This window comes from Alligator sinensis, unplaced genomic scaffold (genome assembly GCF_000455745.1).
Source record: "Alligator sinensis unplaced genomic scaffold, ASM45574v1 scaffold557_1, whole genome shotgun sequence".
NCBI lineage: Eukaryota > Metazoa > Chordata > Crocodylia > Alligatoridae > Alligator > Alligator sinensis.
Window position 1 is genome coordinate 312,074 of NW_005842349.1, and position 18,363 is coordinate 330,436.

Below are 18,363 nucleotides of genomic sequence, written 5' to 3' on the forward strand. Positions count from 1 at the left end.
CAGCCCCCCCACACACTTCCACCCCCCATCATAACCCAACACACTGCTACCTTCCCCACCCCACCATACATACACACACCCCCACACCCCACCATACACACATACCCCCACACTCTCCCACAACCCTCCCACACACTCACCCCCGCCATAACTCCCCACATGCCCATGCTCTCCCACATCCCCCACACACAGTCCTATGTCCCCACCATCACCATACCCACAAACACACCCACAGCCCCCCCCACACTCCTACATCTCCTGCCATACCTACCCCCACCCAACCACATACCCAGCAACCACACCTTTCCATACCCACCTCCGCCCCACCACACACACACACACACACACACTCCCCACCCACAAACCTCCCACATACACTTCCTTACCCCACTCCCACACAATATACAAGAGTAAGACTGTATTTTGAGCTATTATGCAATCACTTCTAGATACACTGTGCAAACACACATCAATCAGGACAGAAAATGTTAAAAAAATAAAATTAAGTTACAGTAGAAGTTTGATTTTTTTGGTATAAGATTTGTTTTTTTCCCTGTTTCAAGATGGCAAGCCCCCTTCCCAAAAGAAGTACCTCAGAGGCAAGGAGAGGGACTTCTACTGGCAAAGGTCAGGGAGTTAGGGGTGGGACTTTCAGTCCCAAGATGGTAACCGGGGGTGGGGCACCTTTTAAGGAGCGGGGCTACCCTTGCGGCCCTTGACAGGTAAACAAAATTTGTTAAATGGCCCTCCAGCCAAAATAATAGCCCATTCCTGGATTAAGAGCTCCAGGAGATACCTAAACTTAGTGTGCAACAAGGCCAAGATACGTGTATAAGAAAGACTACTATGTTTAACACTATTCTAGATAAGCTTTGCTGTTTAAAATGTCTGCATACTTCGGCACTGACCCGCATTAAGGTTGGTGATAATGAATGGTACCACCTCACATGAGGCACTAGGCAGCCTAGATTGCAGTAAGTGTGCTCATGTATAGCATGAATTGGTTTTCTGTATCATCAGACTGCCGAGAGCTTGCAGATGAAATAATTTCCACCTGCAATATTTTTGGGAGCTGAACTGATGAGGCTACTAATGATTGCTCAGATTGAGAGTTCTGTTTAAAGAGCAATACAAATAAAGCCTATATGGGGCTTAAGCTCAGGAAACATACAGAATTGGTTTATTTAACCATCTTAGGTATGCCTCCTCCAGTATTGCAAATGGTGGAATTCAGAGCTGCGCAGCCAGACCGTTAGGCATTGTTAGCACTGATCTGATGCTGAGATTTCCTTATGCTCCTGCTATACCAAATGTAGCACAGGAAAAGATCTGTCTTTTCCTGTGATTTGATTTCAGCTTGTTTGTTCTCTTTATCAGAAAATAGAACCATAGGTGCAACAATGAAAGTCCTATCAGCATACCCTGCAGAATCAGGTTGGTCTGTAGGCTTCAAATATATGATGGTTCAAACAAATGCACAAAAGTAGAATATGTTCAGAATATTTGCAACTATACTGGAAGTATAAGAAAGGGTGAATATATACTATTGTTTGGGTTTATGTATATTTTGCTTCATGTGTGGTAGGGTAATTTTTTCTGGTTGGTGCATTTTCTACTTGTCTCCTACTCACTCATCTTTATCCACAAAGTTATGACTATGCAGTTAGAGAAGTCACACATTTTTTTATTAGACAGACCCCAGTAATAAAAACACAGATACACCAGAGATACTAACAGAACATTTGGTTGAAGTCTGGGCTTCAGAAAAGCACTCTCTTTATTCTGCTGCTCTCCTTCTTCCCTTCTTAGCATCCATCTTAGCATCCATGGAGCATCCCCATGAGCAGGAAAGTGTGTTTCCCCCAAGGACCAATAGCAGTGGCACATATTTATGCTGCTGCTACTTGTCCCTGGGAATGCCCCTGCATATGTGCTCTGGTGTGCAGCAAGTTGCCCTGAGTGGGTAGGGGAGGCTGGGGCAGCACCTGGCCTGGGCCCAGTAGCCTTACCTGGGGTCCCGGGGTCCCTCCAGGGCTGTAGTGGTAGAGATCTGGGCATGCAGAGCCTGGCTAGCAGCCAGAGTGTGGCTCTGGCCAACCAGGCTTCGGTTTTGGGTGGTGCATGCTGTCTCCATGTGCACTGCCCTGCTTCTTTTTGGCATGGTTTTTCTGACACTGGGTGATCACGGTATCCTAAAACCCACTGCACTGCTATTTAGCAATGTGGTGAATGTGTGCATGTACAACGTGTGTGGTTTACGGCACCACAGATGGGTCTGTGGTGCCTCAAACTGCATATGCGTGCTCATCTGGACATGCCCCTGAAGTCTATAATACCAGTCACTTTCATTTAAGGTACCTTACACCTTCACATTATCCAGCAGAGTTGTTTGTGAGCAGCAAATTGAGAAGCCTTAATAGTCGCTTTAAAAGCTGATCAACAAAGGATAAACCTGCTCTTAAAAAACAAAATAATAAAAGTAATTTCATTGACTACAATGAGATGAATGTCATTCATTACTCACTGGAAGAGTAAACTGCAGAAATTAAAATTTTGGAATTAGGTGATCTTCTGCAAAATTTACTTTCTATGGGTTCAAAAGAATTTGCTATAGCACAGCTTATTTAAGTACTTAAATCCACTAGCAAGATAGAATATAGGTATATAAGTACAGTAACACATGCATGGGAAAAAACAAATCATTTATAATACATTTATTTACTGAACCCATGAGTAATTTTTTTGCAAAAATAATACTAGAAAGTAATCCAATAGACCAACACAATGCCAACCATTCCCAATATATCAAATAATTACATTTCAAGTCCCACTATGTGGCTTTAGGGATACTTTTTCATCAGGTCAATGATTTTTGTATAGAGGCGTTCTGCTGCATCAAGACCCCAGATGAAATCTAAATGTGCCCAGTCAGGAAAATGATCATGAAAAACTAGGTTAGCAAATCGTGGGAGTAGGATTGCGACATCTTTTGGGTCTGCTAGCAGGTCTTTTCCAGCACTCCAAGCAGCAATTGGTATTTTCAATGTTTCTATTTCATATGCAGGAGGAGAAGTCTGGAAAAGAGGGAAACAGACCAAAGTGGAACGCAAAACTGTAAAGCCATGGTAATATTAAAAAAACCCCAAACATTCTGAAGTGATAAACATCTATTCTCTCCTCTTTTCAGTCTACTGAACAAAATAGTAACACTAAAACTTGGCTTTTTAATTCTGTTTTCACCCTTGCCTGCCATTACTGGTAACATAACAACCTCCCTATTTTTGGACCTTTCCATAATGCATCAATAAAAAGCCTTCTGTGATAAATACCTGGTTTGGAGGTGCCCCACAAAAAGTAAAGTTTACAATTTTGAAAGATTAAAAGTGCTTATAAAACAAGTGTGGCAGTATCTTGGGTCACGTTACAAATTTTACATGAAAACAGATTTGTGTCATTTTCATGTGCCTTTGGCATTTTAGTCAGATCTCATAGGACTGGTACACACCAGGTACAATGCATACTTGCCATATTTTCTTATGACCCATGTTCCAAACTTATTAAATCTAATAAATAACATAATAAAAATAATTCTAGGGCACACCATTACATGCTTATTGTTATAAAAATATGACTCCATAAAGCACTTAAAGTTTTTTTCTTAAAATTAGGGTCTATTTAGTCACCTTACCATAGTAACACAGAAACTGTTGTGAATTCATCTACACAACACTCTTAATAAATCATCATTATATTATTTTTGATTTACCAGAGAGAATAAATGCCTGCTGCAGGTCACACAGGACATCTGTGACAGGGACAGGAATGGAACTTTGGTGTCTGCAGTTTGAGGTATGCCCCTTAAATTCAAGACTATCATCCTACCCTGTAGCTGTACGATACTATCACACAGTTCTTAAAACTAGTGATGTGTTGCCTTATTTATTCATCAGCAAGTCTACCTAAGGAAAGGACTAACTAAGATGGCTACTTTTTTTATGTCTGAGCATTGAATACATGGAACCCAAAAGTCTCAATATATATTTTTCTCTGTCTGTTCTTATATTTTATAAGTTAAGTGATGCATTCATTTCTCCTTAACCACAGCTTATTCTATATTGTTTGGAACTATCCTCTGCACAACTTCAAGAATAATTTCCTTCCAGTCTCTCTACACATTGTCTTTCTTCTCAGCTGTAAAGTACCATTAAAACATTAACTTAAAGTATGTTTCCCTTATCTTGCTACAAACTGAAGTTTCTTTCCTAAGCTTTTAAGTTTTCTTTTAATTTTTGAAAGATCACAGCATTTTACAGCAAAAAGCATGCAGTCCTACCTGATTGTATTTCTCCATGTTCTTTTCTTTAGAGCCATAGTCATAAGCTTGGAATTGCTTTGCATAGTTTATCTGTTAATTATATATAAAAAATAGATAATTTTACAGTGAAAGGCTGGATAAGTCATGAAATAGAAAGCAGAACGCCATTATCTTTCACCTGTCATTATCACTATATAAAATGTTCCCACTAGCAAAACTAAAGCTTGATAGCTTTAGCTATTGATTTAGTGGCAGTTTTGTGTGCTTACAAGAAGGGGAAATTAGCTTTCAAGTCATATTTTGAACTTGGTGTCAGTGGATGGAAATAGCTTCCAAAGCAGATGCATATTTGGTGGCCAGTTTATGGGATCCATCAATTCCTTTCGGACATCTAACCCCCCCCCCCACAACCCCCCCCAAAAAAAAACAAAGACTAACACAAGTCCTTGTTGACAGTCTCAGCAAGGGAGAACTGAGACAGTAAGTTGCACTACTTCTTTTATTTGAATCAACCAGCATGTTTCTTTCTACCAGTTACTTTCCTTTTCTATTTCTTTTTGAAGTTTTAACATTTTCAAAATTACATTTTGGAAAATCTCAGAAGAAATTGTCATTTCAAATGAAAAAAATAACCCTTTTTATTTTTTTAAAGCCCAAACTATTCAACACACAGTCACAAAAGGTTTTTGTGGACCCCAAACTATATTTCAGGTAAAAATTGTAGTTAAATAAACATTTGTATTTGGCTGTATTTCTCAGGCTTTCCCCTTTCCAATTAGGTAGTTGGAGAATATTACTTAACCTTTTCATTTCAGTAGTGCTGCTAAGAAATACTTAAATGTCAGACAGGGACAATAGGAGTAACTGCCCTGGGCACCAGCTTGGCCAAGGTGGGGTGGGAGGGAGGGGATGGGAAAAAAATCAGCTGCTGCTGGCAATTGTGCATTCACAGTGGCAGCCAGAAGTTGCTGCTTCTGCTTTGTCCCAGGCCCCTGACACAATCCTCTATAATTCCTCTCCTCTTCCAAGGGGGAGGAAGGAAAGGAAAGCACTGGTGGAGTGTCCTGTGAGATCCCTGCTTGAACTCTCCAGGACAGTTCCCAGACTGTTCCAGCAGTTGTACTACTGCTCCCTGCCACTGAACACACCCAGGTGGGATCAGGCCAGGGAGAATGTCCCTCATTTTGCCAATCAGCTCATTGTCTACGTTGTAGATCCACAAAGTCTTCCAGAATTGTAAAAGTGCTTCAGAAGCTCATCTACTCCAGCACCCTGATCAAGGCAGGATCATCTGTCTAGGGCTATGAACAGGTGTGCAGCTCCAGTGCTGACATTCTTAGTGCTAGAAAAATAGGCCGGGGCCCCTTGGTTGGAGAGCTCCACACTAGGCCTGTAGGCAGCTATTTGATCCGGCTTCAGATCTGGCTGCTTCGGATGCCAGTGATCAGATCTGGAGCTCCGGACCGGGTTCCCTCTTTGATCCGCCCAAAGCAGCTCTGAAGTTTCAGAGCCACCTTGGGTGGTGGCCCCTGGTGAGGCCACAAAGCCTGCCAAGTTTCAAGGAGATAGGTGCAGGGGTTTGGGGGAAACTGCACCTCAAGCTGCTGACAGGCAAACTTGTGACATGGGTGACACTGTGTGTGTTAAGGTGCAGCAGGGTGAAAGCTGCAGGGATGGTAGCCCCTGCTGAGGCCATGAAGCCTGCCAGCCATCAAGGAGATAGGTGCAGGGGGGTTCTGGGGCTCTGCACCTCTAGCTGCTGACAGGAAAAACTCATGACATGGGTGCTTGTGCAACTGTGTCTGTCTTGCGGGGGGGAGGGGGGGCGGACGGACGGGACTACTGCTGGCCCGGCTGCTAAGCTACTGTGGTACCAGTTACCAATCAATCATGATTCACTCAGGGACCAGCTCAATACACAGTTGCTAGCTAATGTAACCAGTTAATTAGCAATGATTAACACCTACAAAACCACAGACTAAGAAGAGAAAAGAATCAATACAGACAATCAAGTGCCCCAAACACCTGTACTTAACTCCTAGAAACTTGTCAGGCTTTGTGGCCTCAGCAGGGGCTACCACCTCTGAAGTTTTCAACCCATTGCCCCTTAGCACATGCAGGGTCATCTATGTCACAAATTTTGCCTGTCAGCAGCTTGAGGTGCAGTTCCCCCCAAACCCCTATACTGATCTCCTTGAAAGTTAACAGACTTTATGCTCTCAGCAGAGGCTACCAACCCTGAAAATTTCATCCAAATCAGACAAAAAACAACAAAGTTACAAATTGATTCCCCATTATACCCTATGGCCGGATCGCCGAAGCTTTTCCGAAGCACTTCGGAAGCTCCAAACCACTTCAGAAAGCCTAATGAAGCCAGTGCTTTGATCCGGACATGCTGCTTCAGATGCCGAAGCATCCAAAGCTTCTCCGGATCTGAAGCATGGTCTGAAGCCTCGCACAGCCCTACTCCACACATGCCTCAAAGGTGAACTAGCTGGCCAGTGGGGGACTTGAAGGCTGCTCCTATTTTCTTGCCAAGTTTCCACTGACATTGCTTCACCTCGAAGCTGAGGAGGCTAGGCTTTATTTTGCCTATACACATTTTGTAGCCAAAATATTTTTAGCAAAGACTTTAACAAGCACCTGTCACAAACAGCCAGCACCAGGTCAGCAGCCAACATGGCAGGACACTAACTTCCCTGGACACACCATCACTGACCTCAGGGTGGTTGTTCTCAGACAACAAACTTTTAAAAGCAGATTTGAATGGGAAATTGTAGAACAAGAAATCGTACCAATTGGACCGTGTTAAGTATCGTTTAAACATGGACTATGGATTCTTATCTCATTACCTGGATTAACTTTTCTGACTCCTTTGTTCCTATGGGTTTACTGCTTGTTTCTGCTAGCATTGCCCCCCCCCCCCCCTCCCCCCTCACACTGCCCCCCCCCCCCCTCTCCTGACTCCACTTCTCTCCCCCCAGTGAAGTGAGGATCAGGTCACAAAAGCTCAGGGTGGGTATGTGTGTCTGGGTGCATGGATGCATGCACACACTTTGGTTAGTCTATAAGGTGCACATCTACCCTGCCTTCTACTTGACTTCAGACTAATGTGACCACTATGTCTGTGTCTCATTTCTTTACAACAGTTACATCTATCCTGAAAAAAATATACAGCAATTAAAATCTAGCTACATTTTGAGAGATCATTAATACCTGACGCCAGTGTAGTAGATTTTGTACAGCTGTTCCAGCAGGGGAATGTGCTACATACATGTCCATCCGACTCTGAAAACAAAGGTACTATTATGAACATGAAATTCTATTTGTCAGAGAAGTTAGAATAAAGTTATAAAGAATCCTGTTTACTACTGTGTTACAAAGAGAAGGATTCATTACTCTTAAGATACAAAGTAGGAAACTTTTTCAGATATTAACAAAAACAGTTAATTTTAAATACTAAATGATAGTACTTTGGCCACTAGAGGGAATTCAGAGCACAAGAAGTTGCTACTACTAATAAACACACAGCTTCAGCAATTAATATTTAAAATTATTATAACAACTATTGTTATCAAACCAGCTGCATGCCTTATCTCAGGCCACAACCCAACAAACATGTAAACAATCTTATAAACGTACATTTTACAAAAACAGATTTAATTTACTCTGCATTTCATTTTTTCACCAAAACCCTAAAAAAATCTCTATCTTCTACCCTCCAAATAATTTTATATGAATACATTCAGAGACAATTACTTAATTTGGTGCAGCAGTAATTAAGATTCTTCATAATGTCAGGTGTTCTTTATTAAGAATCCCATTACTCATAACTGTTTTTATTCTTTTATTCTATGACTGTATATTGTTTCATTTTATTTATTTTTTGTATCAATATTTATTATTCTCAGTTTTAATTTTGTTTAAATTGGTAGAACGCAGGATCTTATAGTGTACTCTTACCAGTAACCATCATTTATATAGTTTTACTATATAATATATTATTTTATAGTCAGTTTTCCTGTATTGTTTTAGGAAAAGTTGTAAATAAACTACTACTGCTACTACAATTAACCCAAATCAGAAGATGCCTTATTGGTTTATCTTCACCCATACAAAAGGCTAACCTGTTTTGAACCTGACTAGTTGTAATTAATACCACATCTGTGTATGGGTATGTTTCTTATATGTACTTTATGAAATGCTTTAGTTTCAAGACATAACACAACAAAGCTTATTTTATAATTTGGTCTTTAAATTTCAATTGTTCATTTTTTTACCAATCTTAAAACAAAACAAAATTGGGCAGTGTTCTAGGCAACATTCTGAAGTAACAAAGAACACAATGGGCATGTATACACATGCATTCATGTGCTTTTCCTAATGCATATTAAATTTAGTACCTCCAATATGAGGTACTAAATACATGTACCTTAGACTGCGCTAATGCACAGTAGCGCAAACACACGCTTTTTAGGTGATGCTTAATGCACAATAGCCTATTCTACTGAGCATTAGTGTATTATCATTGTTTTTTATACGCCACTTTAATGCTCAATGGAATAGGCTACTGTACATTATAGCACATGTGTAGATATGCCCAGTTAATCCAAATTAGTTTCTTAGCCTCAAGCCATGCCACATCATTATTACTAGCCCAATGATATGTAGTACAATACAGGCCAAGATTTTTATCTTAAACAAACGTTCTCCTAACTCATGAGTAACATCTCTGAGTTAGAATCCAAGATGGGTCTAGTTACCCAATTTGGAACTGGATCTTCAATACCTTGCAGTTGGATACACTTACGTTGACAACCCAATAAGTGGTATTATGTTCATTGACAGATGGAAAAAAAGGCTTAAGTTCAGAAAGTGACTTAGGGTCTTGCTACACCTTATTCTGTAAGCAGAACAAATTTTAATTGGCTTAGTGGAGCAGTCACACCTTAAGGTGTAAAACCATCTCTGGCTGTCCTTCATCTGCAGAGCTGTGCCTTGCCACTAGAGGCTTGGTGAGCAGGGGCAGGACTAAGAACTCGGGGCAGGACCAGCTCACTGCTTGAGCTTCAATGGGTCCGATCCTTTTTCTCTGGCACCTTACCCCCTCCGCCCCTGCCTGGGCTGCTGACTGGCTGGGTATGGCTTGAGTTCCAAAAAGGATTGGGCACTGTTGCAGGGAGAGGCAAACCGGGGAGACTCCCAAGCCCACAAAGGGAACCCTAGGGCCAGGAGCTGGGGGTGAAACGAGAAAAGTGAAAGTAAAATTAGTCACAGCAGGATGGGAGGAAGAGTGAGGACAACGGGGAAAGCCCACGCAAATCATTAACCATGCCTTTATTCAGCTGCAGCCAGCAGATGACATCAGCCCCAATCACTGGCCGGCGGAAATAAGAGGGCCGGCGGTGAGAGGGGGCGGGGGAGCGCAAACACTGAGGGAGAGCCCGACCGGTGGGGGGCGCGGGACGCCGGAAGAGCCTGCGTGCACTGGCTGGGGAGGGGCAGACGATTCAGACGACGAGTCAGTGCCCGGAGCAGGAGTTCCAGCCACAGACAAGGCAGGAGGTGAACCGGTAAGAGGACTCAGGGCGCAGGGAGGAGAACAGACCTGGGAAGACCCAGAGAGAGGGCAGCTACGAGGGGAAGACACAGAGGGAGAGCAGCTGCACTGGGAAGACCCAGAAAGAGGGAAGCTGCGAGGAGAAGACCCAGAGAGAGGGCAGCTGCTCTGGGAAGACCTAGAGAGAGGGCTGCTGCTCTGGGAAGACCCAGAGAGAGGGCAACTGCAAGGCGGAGACCCAGAGAGAGGACAGCTGCTCCGGGAGGACCCAGAGAGAGGGCCGACGTGTCTCAAAGACCCAGAGAGAGGATCACGACAGCGGAAAACTGGAGGGACAGCAGCTCTAAACCAGGGCAGGTGGAGTGGGGCCACAGAGCTGGGCCACGTAGATGAGGCCTCATCAGCAAGCTGAGGTGTAGAGGGGCTATCTGTGCTCCACAAGGAAGTCCAATAGTGGCGGGGTGACATTTTTCTTAGGATTTGTTAAGTTTTTCTTTTGATTAGAGAAGGGTGTTTTATGTTTCCCTGCGTCAGAAGGGGTTAAGATTGAGCGGAGGCAGGAAAAGCAAGAGAGCGAGCGGTGGGCTCATTGTTTGGGGTGTTCAGGGGAGCACGAGGTTGGCCACAGTAGTGACTGGGATCCACCGGGCTGGGTAAAGGGCAAGGTACAGGGGAGGTGGAGCCTCGCAGAAGACACCAAAGGAGCAGGTGTCCAACAAGGGCAACCGCGCCTCACGAAGCCCCACCCACTGTGAAAGATTCAAAGTCGTGGCAGGCAAGAAAGGGGCAGCTTGCAGCGCCTGTAAAGATCTCCTGTAAGACCACCTGCAATGGCAAAGTGAGTACCGGTGAGCACTCGAACTAAGGAAGCCCGGGGCAAGATGTTCGAGGCCTGGTGGGTGCAGGCACCTTAGAGCTCAGGTGGCAGCATGGTGGGTGGGGAGAGGGTAAGGGGGAGCTCTGTAGAAAAAAAAGGGTCTGGCCTCCAGTATCTGGACACGTGCCCTAGTGGGGCTGGGTGGTTGGAGCTTGGTGGCTGCAGCATGGGACCCTGAAACCAGTTCCCACTGACCTTGTACTCTGCTGGGCTGTGCAGAATCTGGCTGCTGGCTCTCCCCACCTGGCTTGTGCAATAGTCACCATGGTTGGCAGGCATCTGAAGTGCCAGAACCCCCTGTAGTAGCCAGATGGCTCTGGGCACAAAGCACAGGGCTTGGTGCTACCCATCTGGGCTGGGGCTGCACAGAGCAGGTGAGAAGGCTGGGCCATTCACAGCTGCCTCCCAAGTTTGGTGGGGTCAGAAAATCCCTGTGCCTCCCGCTCCCCCCTGACATGTTTCTGGATCCTTGGGACTCAGCAGAGTGAGCAAGTTCCAGGCACTGGCACTGCCCAGCAAGATCCTGGCAGGATTCCTGATCACCCTGACTCAGGGGGGGCCACTGCATTATGGGATGCTGCAGGACTTCAACTTAGGTGGAATAGCTATCTGGAGTGGCGACACCTTAATGGAAGAGGAGCAAAATTAGGCAGACTAGAGATAACCCTGCCCTGGAGTGGTATAACTTTAAATTGAATAACAAGTGATTTAAGCCACTTAAAAGGTGTTAACATACAGTTAATCCAGGCATTAAGACACCAGAAGCCACCTAAAATTACCACGGTGCAAGGCCCTAATGTATTGCAACATTGATCCTTGCAACTTCTAAATTGGCTGGCCCCCACAGTGGGATTCTCAGCCCTGCAGAAGGCACCTGGGTCCTTTGTAAGGATGCTGGACCTTAAAAAGACTTGTAGGAAAGTAAACATATTGGTTGGAATGAACTGGCCATGCCCAGTTAGTTAGGAGCAAATGGCTCCAGGCAGCTATGTGTTAGAGTTGTCTCCTACTTGCATCATTCTTCTTTAATTAACTTATTATAAACTAATCTGTTCCTGAGCATTGACTACAGCTCCTCAGCTGAATCCACAACACCACCCAGTGCATTAGGACTATTTTATACCTCTTATTGGGATCCACAGTTTATTTTACCCTCTACTGTATTCTCTTCCCCTTTTTTCCTCCCTTCTTCCATTCACTGCTGCTCTGTTCCATGTTCCTCAGCTGATAAGAAGACATGCAGAGGAGGGTCTCCAGAGCTGTTCTTGCTCCAGCCAGGCTGCACAGGGACCTGGGTTAATTCAGGGAAATCTAGGACATCAGGCAGGTTTCCCTTCCCTGAGCTTGGTCCCAGTCCCAGGCTGACAAGGAACAGTGGGGGGGCCAAGCAGGGAGAAGTAAACCCACCCTCTACCATTGCTGCTTCCAACCCTAGTTGAACCTCGCTCCCACTGAAGCAGGCTGGAGCAGGGCAGGAGTGGCTCTGAAGTCACCCTGCCCCAAGGGATCTGGTGGCAGTAGCAGTGGGTGCAGAGGGTAGGGGAAGTGCTGCTGAACATGGAGGGGAAAGGGAGGGTATATTCTTACTTGCTTCAGAGACTTGTTTTCAAGTCCCCAGCTATGGCTCCCATGGGAGGGTCTAAAGCCTAAAGCAACGGTGGCCAAACCACAGCTTGTGAGCCACGTGCGACTTGTCAGCATGGTACTTGCAGCTCTCTAGGGGAGAGACCCACCCATTTCTCTCTGAGGTGGCTCTGAGGGACAGCACAGCCAGACACTGGGCTGCTGGGGGTGGAGGCTGCAGCCACACTACTTACACCGGGATGTGCTCCCCATAGGGAAAGTCAGAGCGGCTCAGCAGTGCAAGGTTGGGGGGTGGTCACCTCCACTCTGGGTCACTCAGTACCCTCGCCCCCTCTGACCCCACTCTCCAACTTTGGTAGAGGATCGGATGTGGCTCCTAGGGTGAGTAACTCTCACCACTCCTGGTCTAATGAGTTGGGGTCCTTGACAGATAGGGATTTATGTCTGATGGCATGGAATCCAAGATGATTGGATACCCTTCATCTGTTATAATCTTCATCTGCCTTCAGAGCCACTGAAGCATGGGGTGCTACGCATGAGAAGAAACCTCGAAATCAAGGGTTACTTACTCATTTTAGGACTCCGGACTCCAGATGAACAACGCTGAGGGGAGAAACCCACGTGGTTCATTAGCCACGCTTATATACAGACGATCACCAGCCAACACCATCTGGGAGTGGGGGAGAGCAGGAGAGGCAGAAGAGACTGTGGAGGCTCTCCACACCAGTGGCAGGCAGTGCTGGTGAGAAAAGGGAAGTCCCAATTGGGTAGGGATGTCCCAGGCAGCAACAGCTGCAGAAAGCCTCCACGCCGGTCACGGGCAGCACCGGTGTGTGGGAGGAGAACCTGCTCAGGGAAGAGCAGGGGGAAGCACCAGAGATGGAGAAAGCTATCCACACCGGACACTCACAGACCAGGTTGTGGGAGAGAAACTGACCTAGAGAGAAGTGGAGGAAGCTCTCAACAGAGGTAGAGAGTGGAGCAGCGTCAGGGGATGCGGCCAGGCACAGGCTCTAGGGCAGAGAAAATAACGAGGCTGTTCAGCCTGATCTTTTTTTTTAATTACCTGCCTTTTCTTTTCTTTGTGTCCTTCCTTTTCATTTTCTTCTGGCCTGTGCACATTCCTCTGTTGTCTTATACTTTGTTTTGTTGTTTTCTTTTATTTTGTTGTTAACCCTACGTCGAGAGGTCCAAGCGACAACTGAACAACAAGGACCGCTCACAAGAGTTGACAGGCAGCTGGCATTGAGCAGGAGAGACCCGCAGGAGAGAGGAACAGCCAACAGACCTGTAGTCTACAAAAAAAAAAAAGGAAGGAGAAGACCCAATACCTGAAAGCGTGCAATGGATAAGGATCATCCAGACTGGAGGGCAAGCTGCATCAAGATCAGGTGGCCTATCAGAAGCTGGTGTATGGAAGGGGTGTAGAGGAGGTGGAGCCCCAAAAATATCCATCAGGAGGAACAGCCAATCTAGAGGGACCGCCAACAGGAGACCCCACCACTGAAGATACACTCAAAGTCGTGGCAGCAGAGTTCTGGGGTCCTCCCCAGGGTGATTGGGGCCCCTGTCAGAGGTTGCATGAAGCCTCCCTGTGCCTATCACCAGGTGCCCACACCAAGGAGGTGCGTGAATGAATATTCGAAGTGAGGCAGGCACAAGGGGTTACACTTTTCTTCTGCCTGGTCCGCCATTGTGGTCTTCTTGTCAAGGACCATGAGTTTGTTGGCGTGCAACAACATCCTCATGCTAAAAGAAGTCACACACAAGTGTCTTCCTTATGTGAATCATAAATCTCCTCTGCACGCCAGGATAGTCCTATGGTGATCAGCAAGAGGTGATGGGGATAGGACTGTGAGATCTTGAAGCTCCTAGTCATGGACCAGCACTTAGACAGTGGGTGTTTGCTTCAGTCATCTCGTTCGAGGACAGAAGTAGTAAGAGCAGTTTGCCAGCTGTACCCATGACTGAGCAGTCCTATTTAGGATCCACTCTGCTCACCCCACATGGGGAGGGGGCTGGAAGAGGTGCCCCAAACATAGTCTGTCTCAATGAATTCCTGACTGGATAACCATGTCCAGTGGGATCAGCTCTATGTGGTCACAAGGAAACAAAAATGATTTTCAGAACCTGGAACATATGAATCTTAATGGACTATGCAAATAGTGATTGCCCCAAGTGAAGGACAGCAATTGTCTCTCGTGAACTGAGGAAGTTCAACATCAACATTGCTGCCCTATCTGAAACGCAACATGCTGGAGAAGGACATCTGAAAGAAGAAGGTGGAGGATACACCTTCTTCTGAAGACGGACAGCAGAAGAAGAGCCACGGGCACATGGAGTTGGTTTTGCCATCAAAAATGAACTTGTGAACCAACTCTCAGAACTCCCAATTGGTGTCAATGAATGCCTCATTAATCTCTGGCTGAAACTTGCCAAAACCCAACAGGTGACAACTGTGAGTGCATATGCCCCGACTCTCAATGCCGATGATATCATGAAGGAGAACTTGTATTCACAGCTTGACACCATCCTCTCAAGTATCCCAAGGGAAGATAAGATCATCCTTCTTGAAGATTTTAATGCCAGAGTGGGAAGAGACTCAAAACTTTGGAATAGTACTATTGGAAAAGAAGGCATTGGAAATTCAAATGCTAATGGGGTCCTTCTCCTGACGAAGTGCGCAGAGCACAGCGTTGTCATCACAAATACCCTGTTCCATCAAAGGAACAAGTTCAAGATGTCCTGGAAACACCCTAGATTGAAACATTGGCATTTGATCAACTACGTGGTTGTTCGGACTCGCAATCGCCAGGATGTCCTGATTATGAAAGCCATGACTACTGCTGATGACTGTTGGACTGACCACCACCTCATCCATCCATGCATGTCCATCAGGATTGCTCCTAAATGAAGAATGCAAAGGAAAGAGATCAGGCACAAGTTAAACATTGAGTGCTTCAAGGAGCCACTCAAGCAGGGAGAATTCCAGCAACTCCTGAATGAGACACTAATAACAGAGCACCCAGAAGGAGCCAAGGAGCACTGGACAGGACTCAAGACAGCTGTTCTCTCATCCTGTGAAAGACCATAGGATACAAGACCAGGAAACATCAAGACTGGTTTGACAAAAATGACACTGAAATTCAAGGTCTCATTGACAGGAAACGGAAAGTTTTCTGTGCCTGGCAGAATGACATCAACTCTGCCATCAAGAAAAATGCATACCAACAAGCAAAATCAGAGGTGCAGAGGCTAACACAAGAACTGAAGAATGAGTGGTGGATTCAGAAATCAAAAGAAATCCAACATTTTGCTGACATCTGTGACACTCATGGCTTCTTCAGTGCTACCACAGCTGTCTCTTGGCCTTAATCCTCTAAAATCAAAGGATGAAACAACACTCCTGAAAGACAATGAACCTATCAGTGCTCACTGGAAAGAACACTTCCAGGACCTTCTGAATCATGACTCAACTGTTGATGAAGATCAGATCAACTGCTTTCTACAAAAAGCAATCCGAGAAGACCCTGGTTTGCCACCTAACCTGGCAGAGGTCAGGAGTATGATGGGGAAAAAAAAATAACAAGGCAGCTGGTGTTGACAGAATATGTGCAGAGATTTTCAGAGGAGGAGGAAAACAATTTATGTGTCAACTTCATGTCCTCATCCTTAAAATCTGGAACAAGGAAGTAATCCCAGGTAACCTAAGGGATTCCTTGATTGTTACCATCTTCAGGAAGGGGGACAGAGATAATTGCAGAAACTACCAAGGCATCGTTTTGTTGGCCACTGCTGGGAAAGTCATCACCCATATCCTCGCTAACTGCCATTTTTTCCAGAATCTCAAAGTGGCTTCAGACTATCTTGAGGAATTGCAAACATGATCTTTACAATACGCCAAATCCAGGAGAAGTGTCATGAGCAACATTGACTTCTCTATTTGGCCTTCATTGACCTCTCTAAGCTTCAATTCTGTAAACCACAAACCCCTATGGCAAATCCTATCCAAAATTGAATGCCCAAACATGTTCATCAGTGTTCTGAGATTTCTCCATGACAACATGTCAGCAAGGGTTCTCAGCAACAGGAATCTAACAGAAACATTTGAGGTGAAAACTGGAGTGAAGCATCATTGTTCCAACTTTGTTTTCCATCTTCATCTCCACCATAATGCACCTTGTCAACAGTAAAGCTCCCACCTGGAATTGAAGTTGTGTATAGGAAGGATGGAAGACTCTTCAACCTCAACAGACTCAAGTCTAAAATGAAGACCATGACAACATCCATAATGGAGCACCAGTATGCAGATGAAAATGCTGGCATTGCTCAATCTGAAAGGGACCACCAAACCATTCTTAATGTATTTTCAGAAGTCTACAAGTGTATTGGCCTAACTCTAAACATCAGGAAAATGCAAATCCTTTACTAGCCTGCTCCAAATGGAAAAACAACTCCCCCGCTATTCAAATCAATGGAGAATTGCTGGAGAACGTGGATCACTTCACCTATCTTGGAACTCATCTTTCACCAAAAGCAGATATTGACATGGAAATACAACACTGCTTGAAATGTGTGAGTGCAGCCTTTGGGAGTCTGAGTAAGAGAGTCTTTTTAAATCATGACATTGTTGCTGAAATGAAGCTCTTGGTTTATCAAGCCATTGTCATTCCAACTCTGCTGTATGGCTCAGAAACTTGGACCACATACAGAAGACATCTCAAGAGTTTGGAAAAGTACCACCAAAGATGTCTTCACAAGATCCTTCAGATTAGCTGGGAGAATAGACACACAAACATCAGCATCTTGGCCAAAGCAAATTCCAACAGCATTGAGGCCATCATAATTATCCAAAACCAACTTTACTGGACAGGTCATGTTGTCTGCATGCCTGACTCTCACCTTCCAAAGACAATCTTTTTCTCACAGCTGAAAGAAGGTTAGAGAAGTAGTGGAGGGCAAAGAAAGCACTTTAAAGACACCTTGAAGGCAAACATAAAGAGGTGTAACATCAACATCAACATTTGGGAGACCCTTGCTCAGGACTGACCAAAATGGAGGAAGGATCTTTGGGAGGGACTGCAACACTTTGAAACAGCTTGTCGACAGGCAGAAGAGGAAAAGTGGAACAGGTGAAAAGAACATCAGAACATCTTACACAGCAACACAGTGCCCATCCCTCCTGGAAATGCCTGTCCTCACTGCGACAAGACATGTGGATCTAGAATTGGAATATGGAGCCTCCTGCAGACTCACTAGTAAGATCTTTGGAAGATGATCTTACTCATTTGTGAGTGATTGCCCATCAAAGAGTTGGGGCGGGGGTTGTCCACGCCACTGTACCCCTTATGGGTCTGCCCTTGCTTTTCATGGTGCATTCCCTTTTTGTGAATCTCGTTTGAGGGGCCCCACTTTTCCCATATGGTACTTGGGCAGGGCTGTGGATCCTATGCTGGCCATGAACCTATTGGAATGAACCTATGAGGCCATGAACCCATTGGAAAATGTTAGAGTCTATGACACTGAATATGGGGCACCTCAGTCGCTTTTGAACCTTGGGTATAAATGACATACCCAAGATTCACAGGAAGCTAATCGCTGAGAAACAGGAGTAAGAGCTCTCACTGGCATGTGGGAGGGAGCCTTGGAAAAACACAGGGCCCTCATTTTGAGGACTAGTATTGCTAGCTGTGGGTCACCCCAAGATTAGACACTTATGTAGAGTCCTCACTATGTGGGAGGACGATCATCAAGAGGGGCATACTAGTTATTGCAAGTAAAGTGCATGCATGTGTGTGCAAGTTGGGAGTGGGAGAATCAGGGAACATGAAGAAATATGGAAATAGACAAGAAAGGCTAAAAAGAAAGTTTGAACAATCACTGGGATCATATGCCAGCTAAAAGAGTGCAGTGAGAGCTTTTTGAGGTGGCATACTGGAAGTGAAAGGAAAGGAATTCTCTGCTGCTGTTTGAACACAGAGAGAATCAGGGAAATGGACTTTGTTTTCTGGTTGTAGATAAGCAGGA

At 45.0% G+C, this 18,363-nt stretch overlaps 1 protein-coding gene across 1 annotated transcript in view; it reads right to left on the bottom strand.

Annotated features, from left to right (window-relative positions):
- Positions 1-1,277: 1,277 nt before the first annotated feature.
- Positions 1,278-18,363, bottom strand: part of LOC102373245 (lysosomal acid lipase/cholesteryl ester hydrolase-like) — a 43,138-nt gene continuing 26,052 nt past the window's right edge. Inside the window, exons 8-10 of the mRNA XM_006028995.2 lie at positions 7,532-7,603; positions 4,334-4,405; positions 1,278-3,074 (exon numbers count right to left, since the gene is read on the bottom strand). Of these exons, the coding sequence (XP_006029057.1) occupies positions 2,841-3,074; positions 4,334-4,405; positions 7,532-7,603 (378 nt within the window). The 3' untranslated portion in view covers positions 1,278-2,840. The remainder of the gene's footprint in view (positions 3,075-4,333; positions 4,406-7,531; positions 7,604-18,363) is intronic.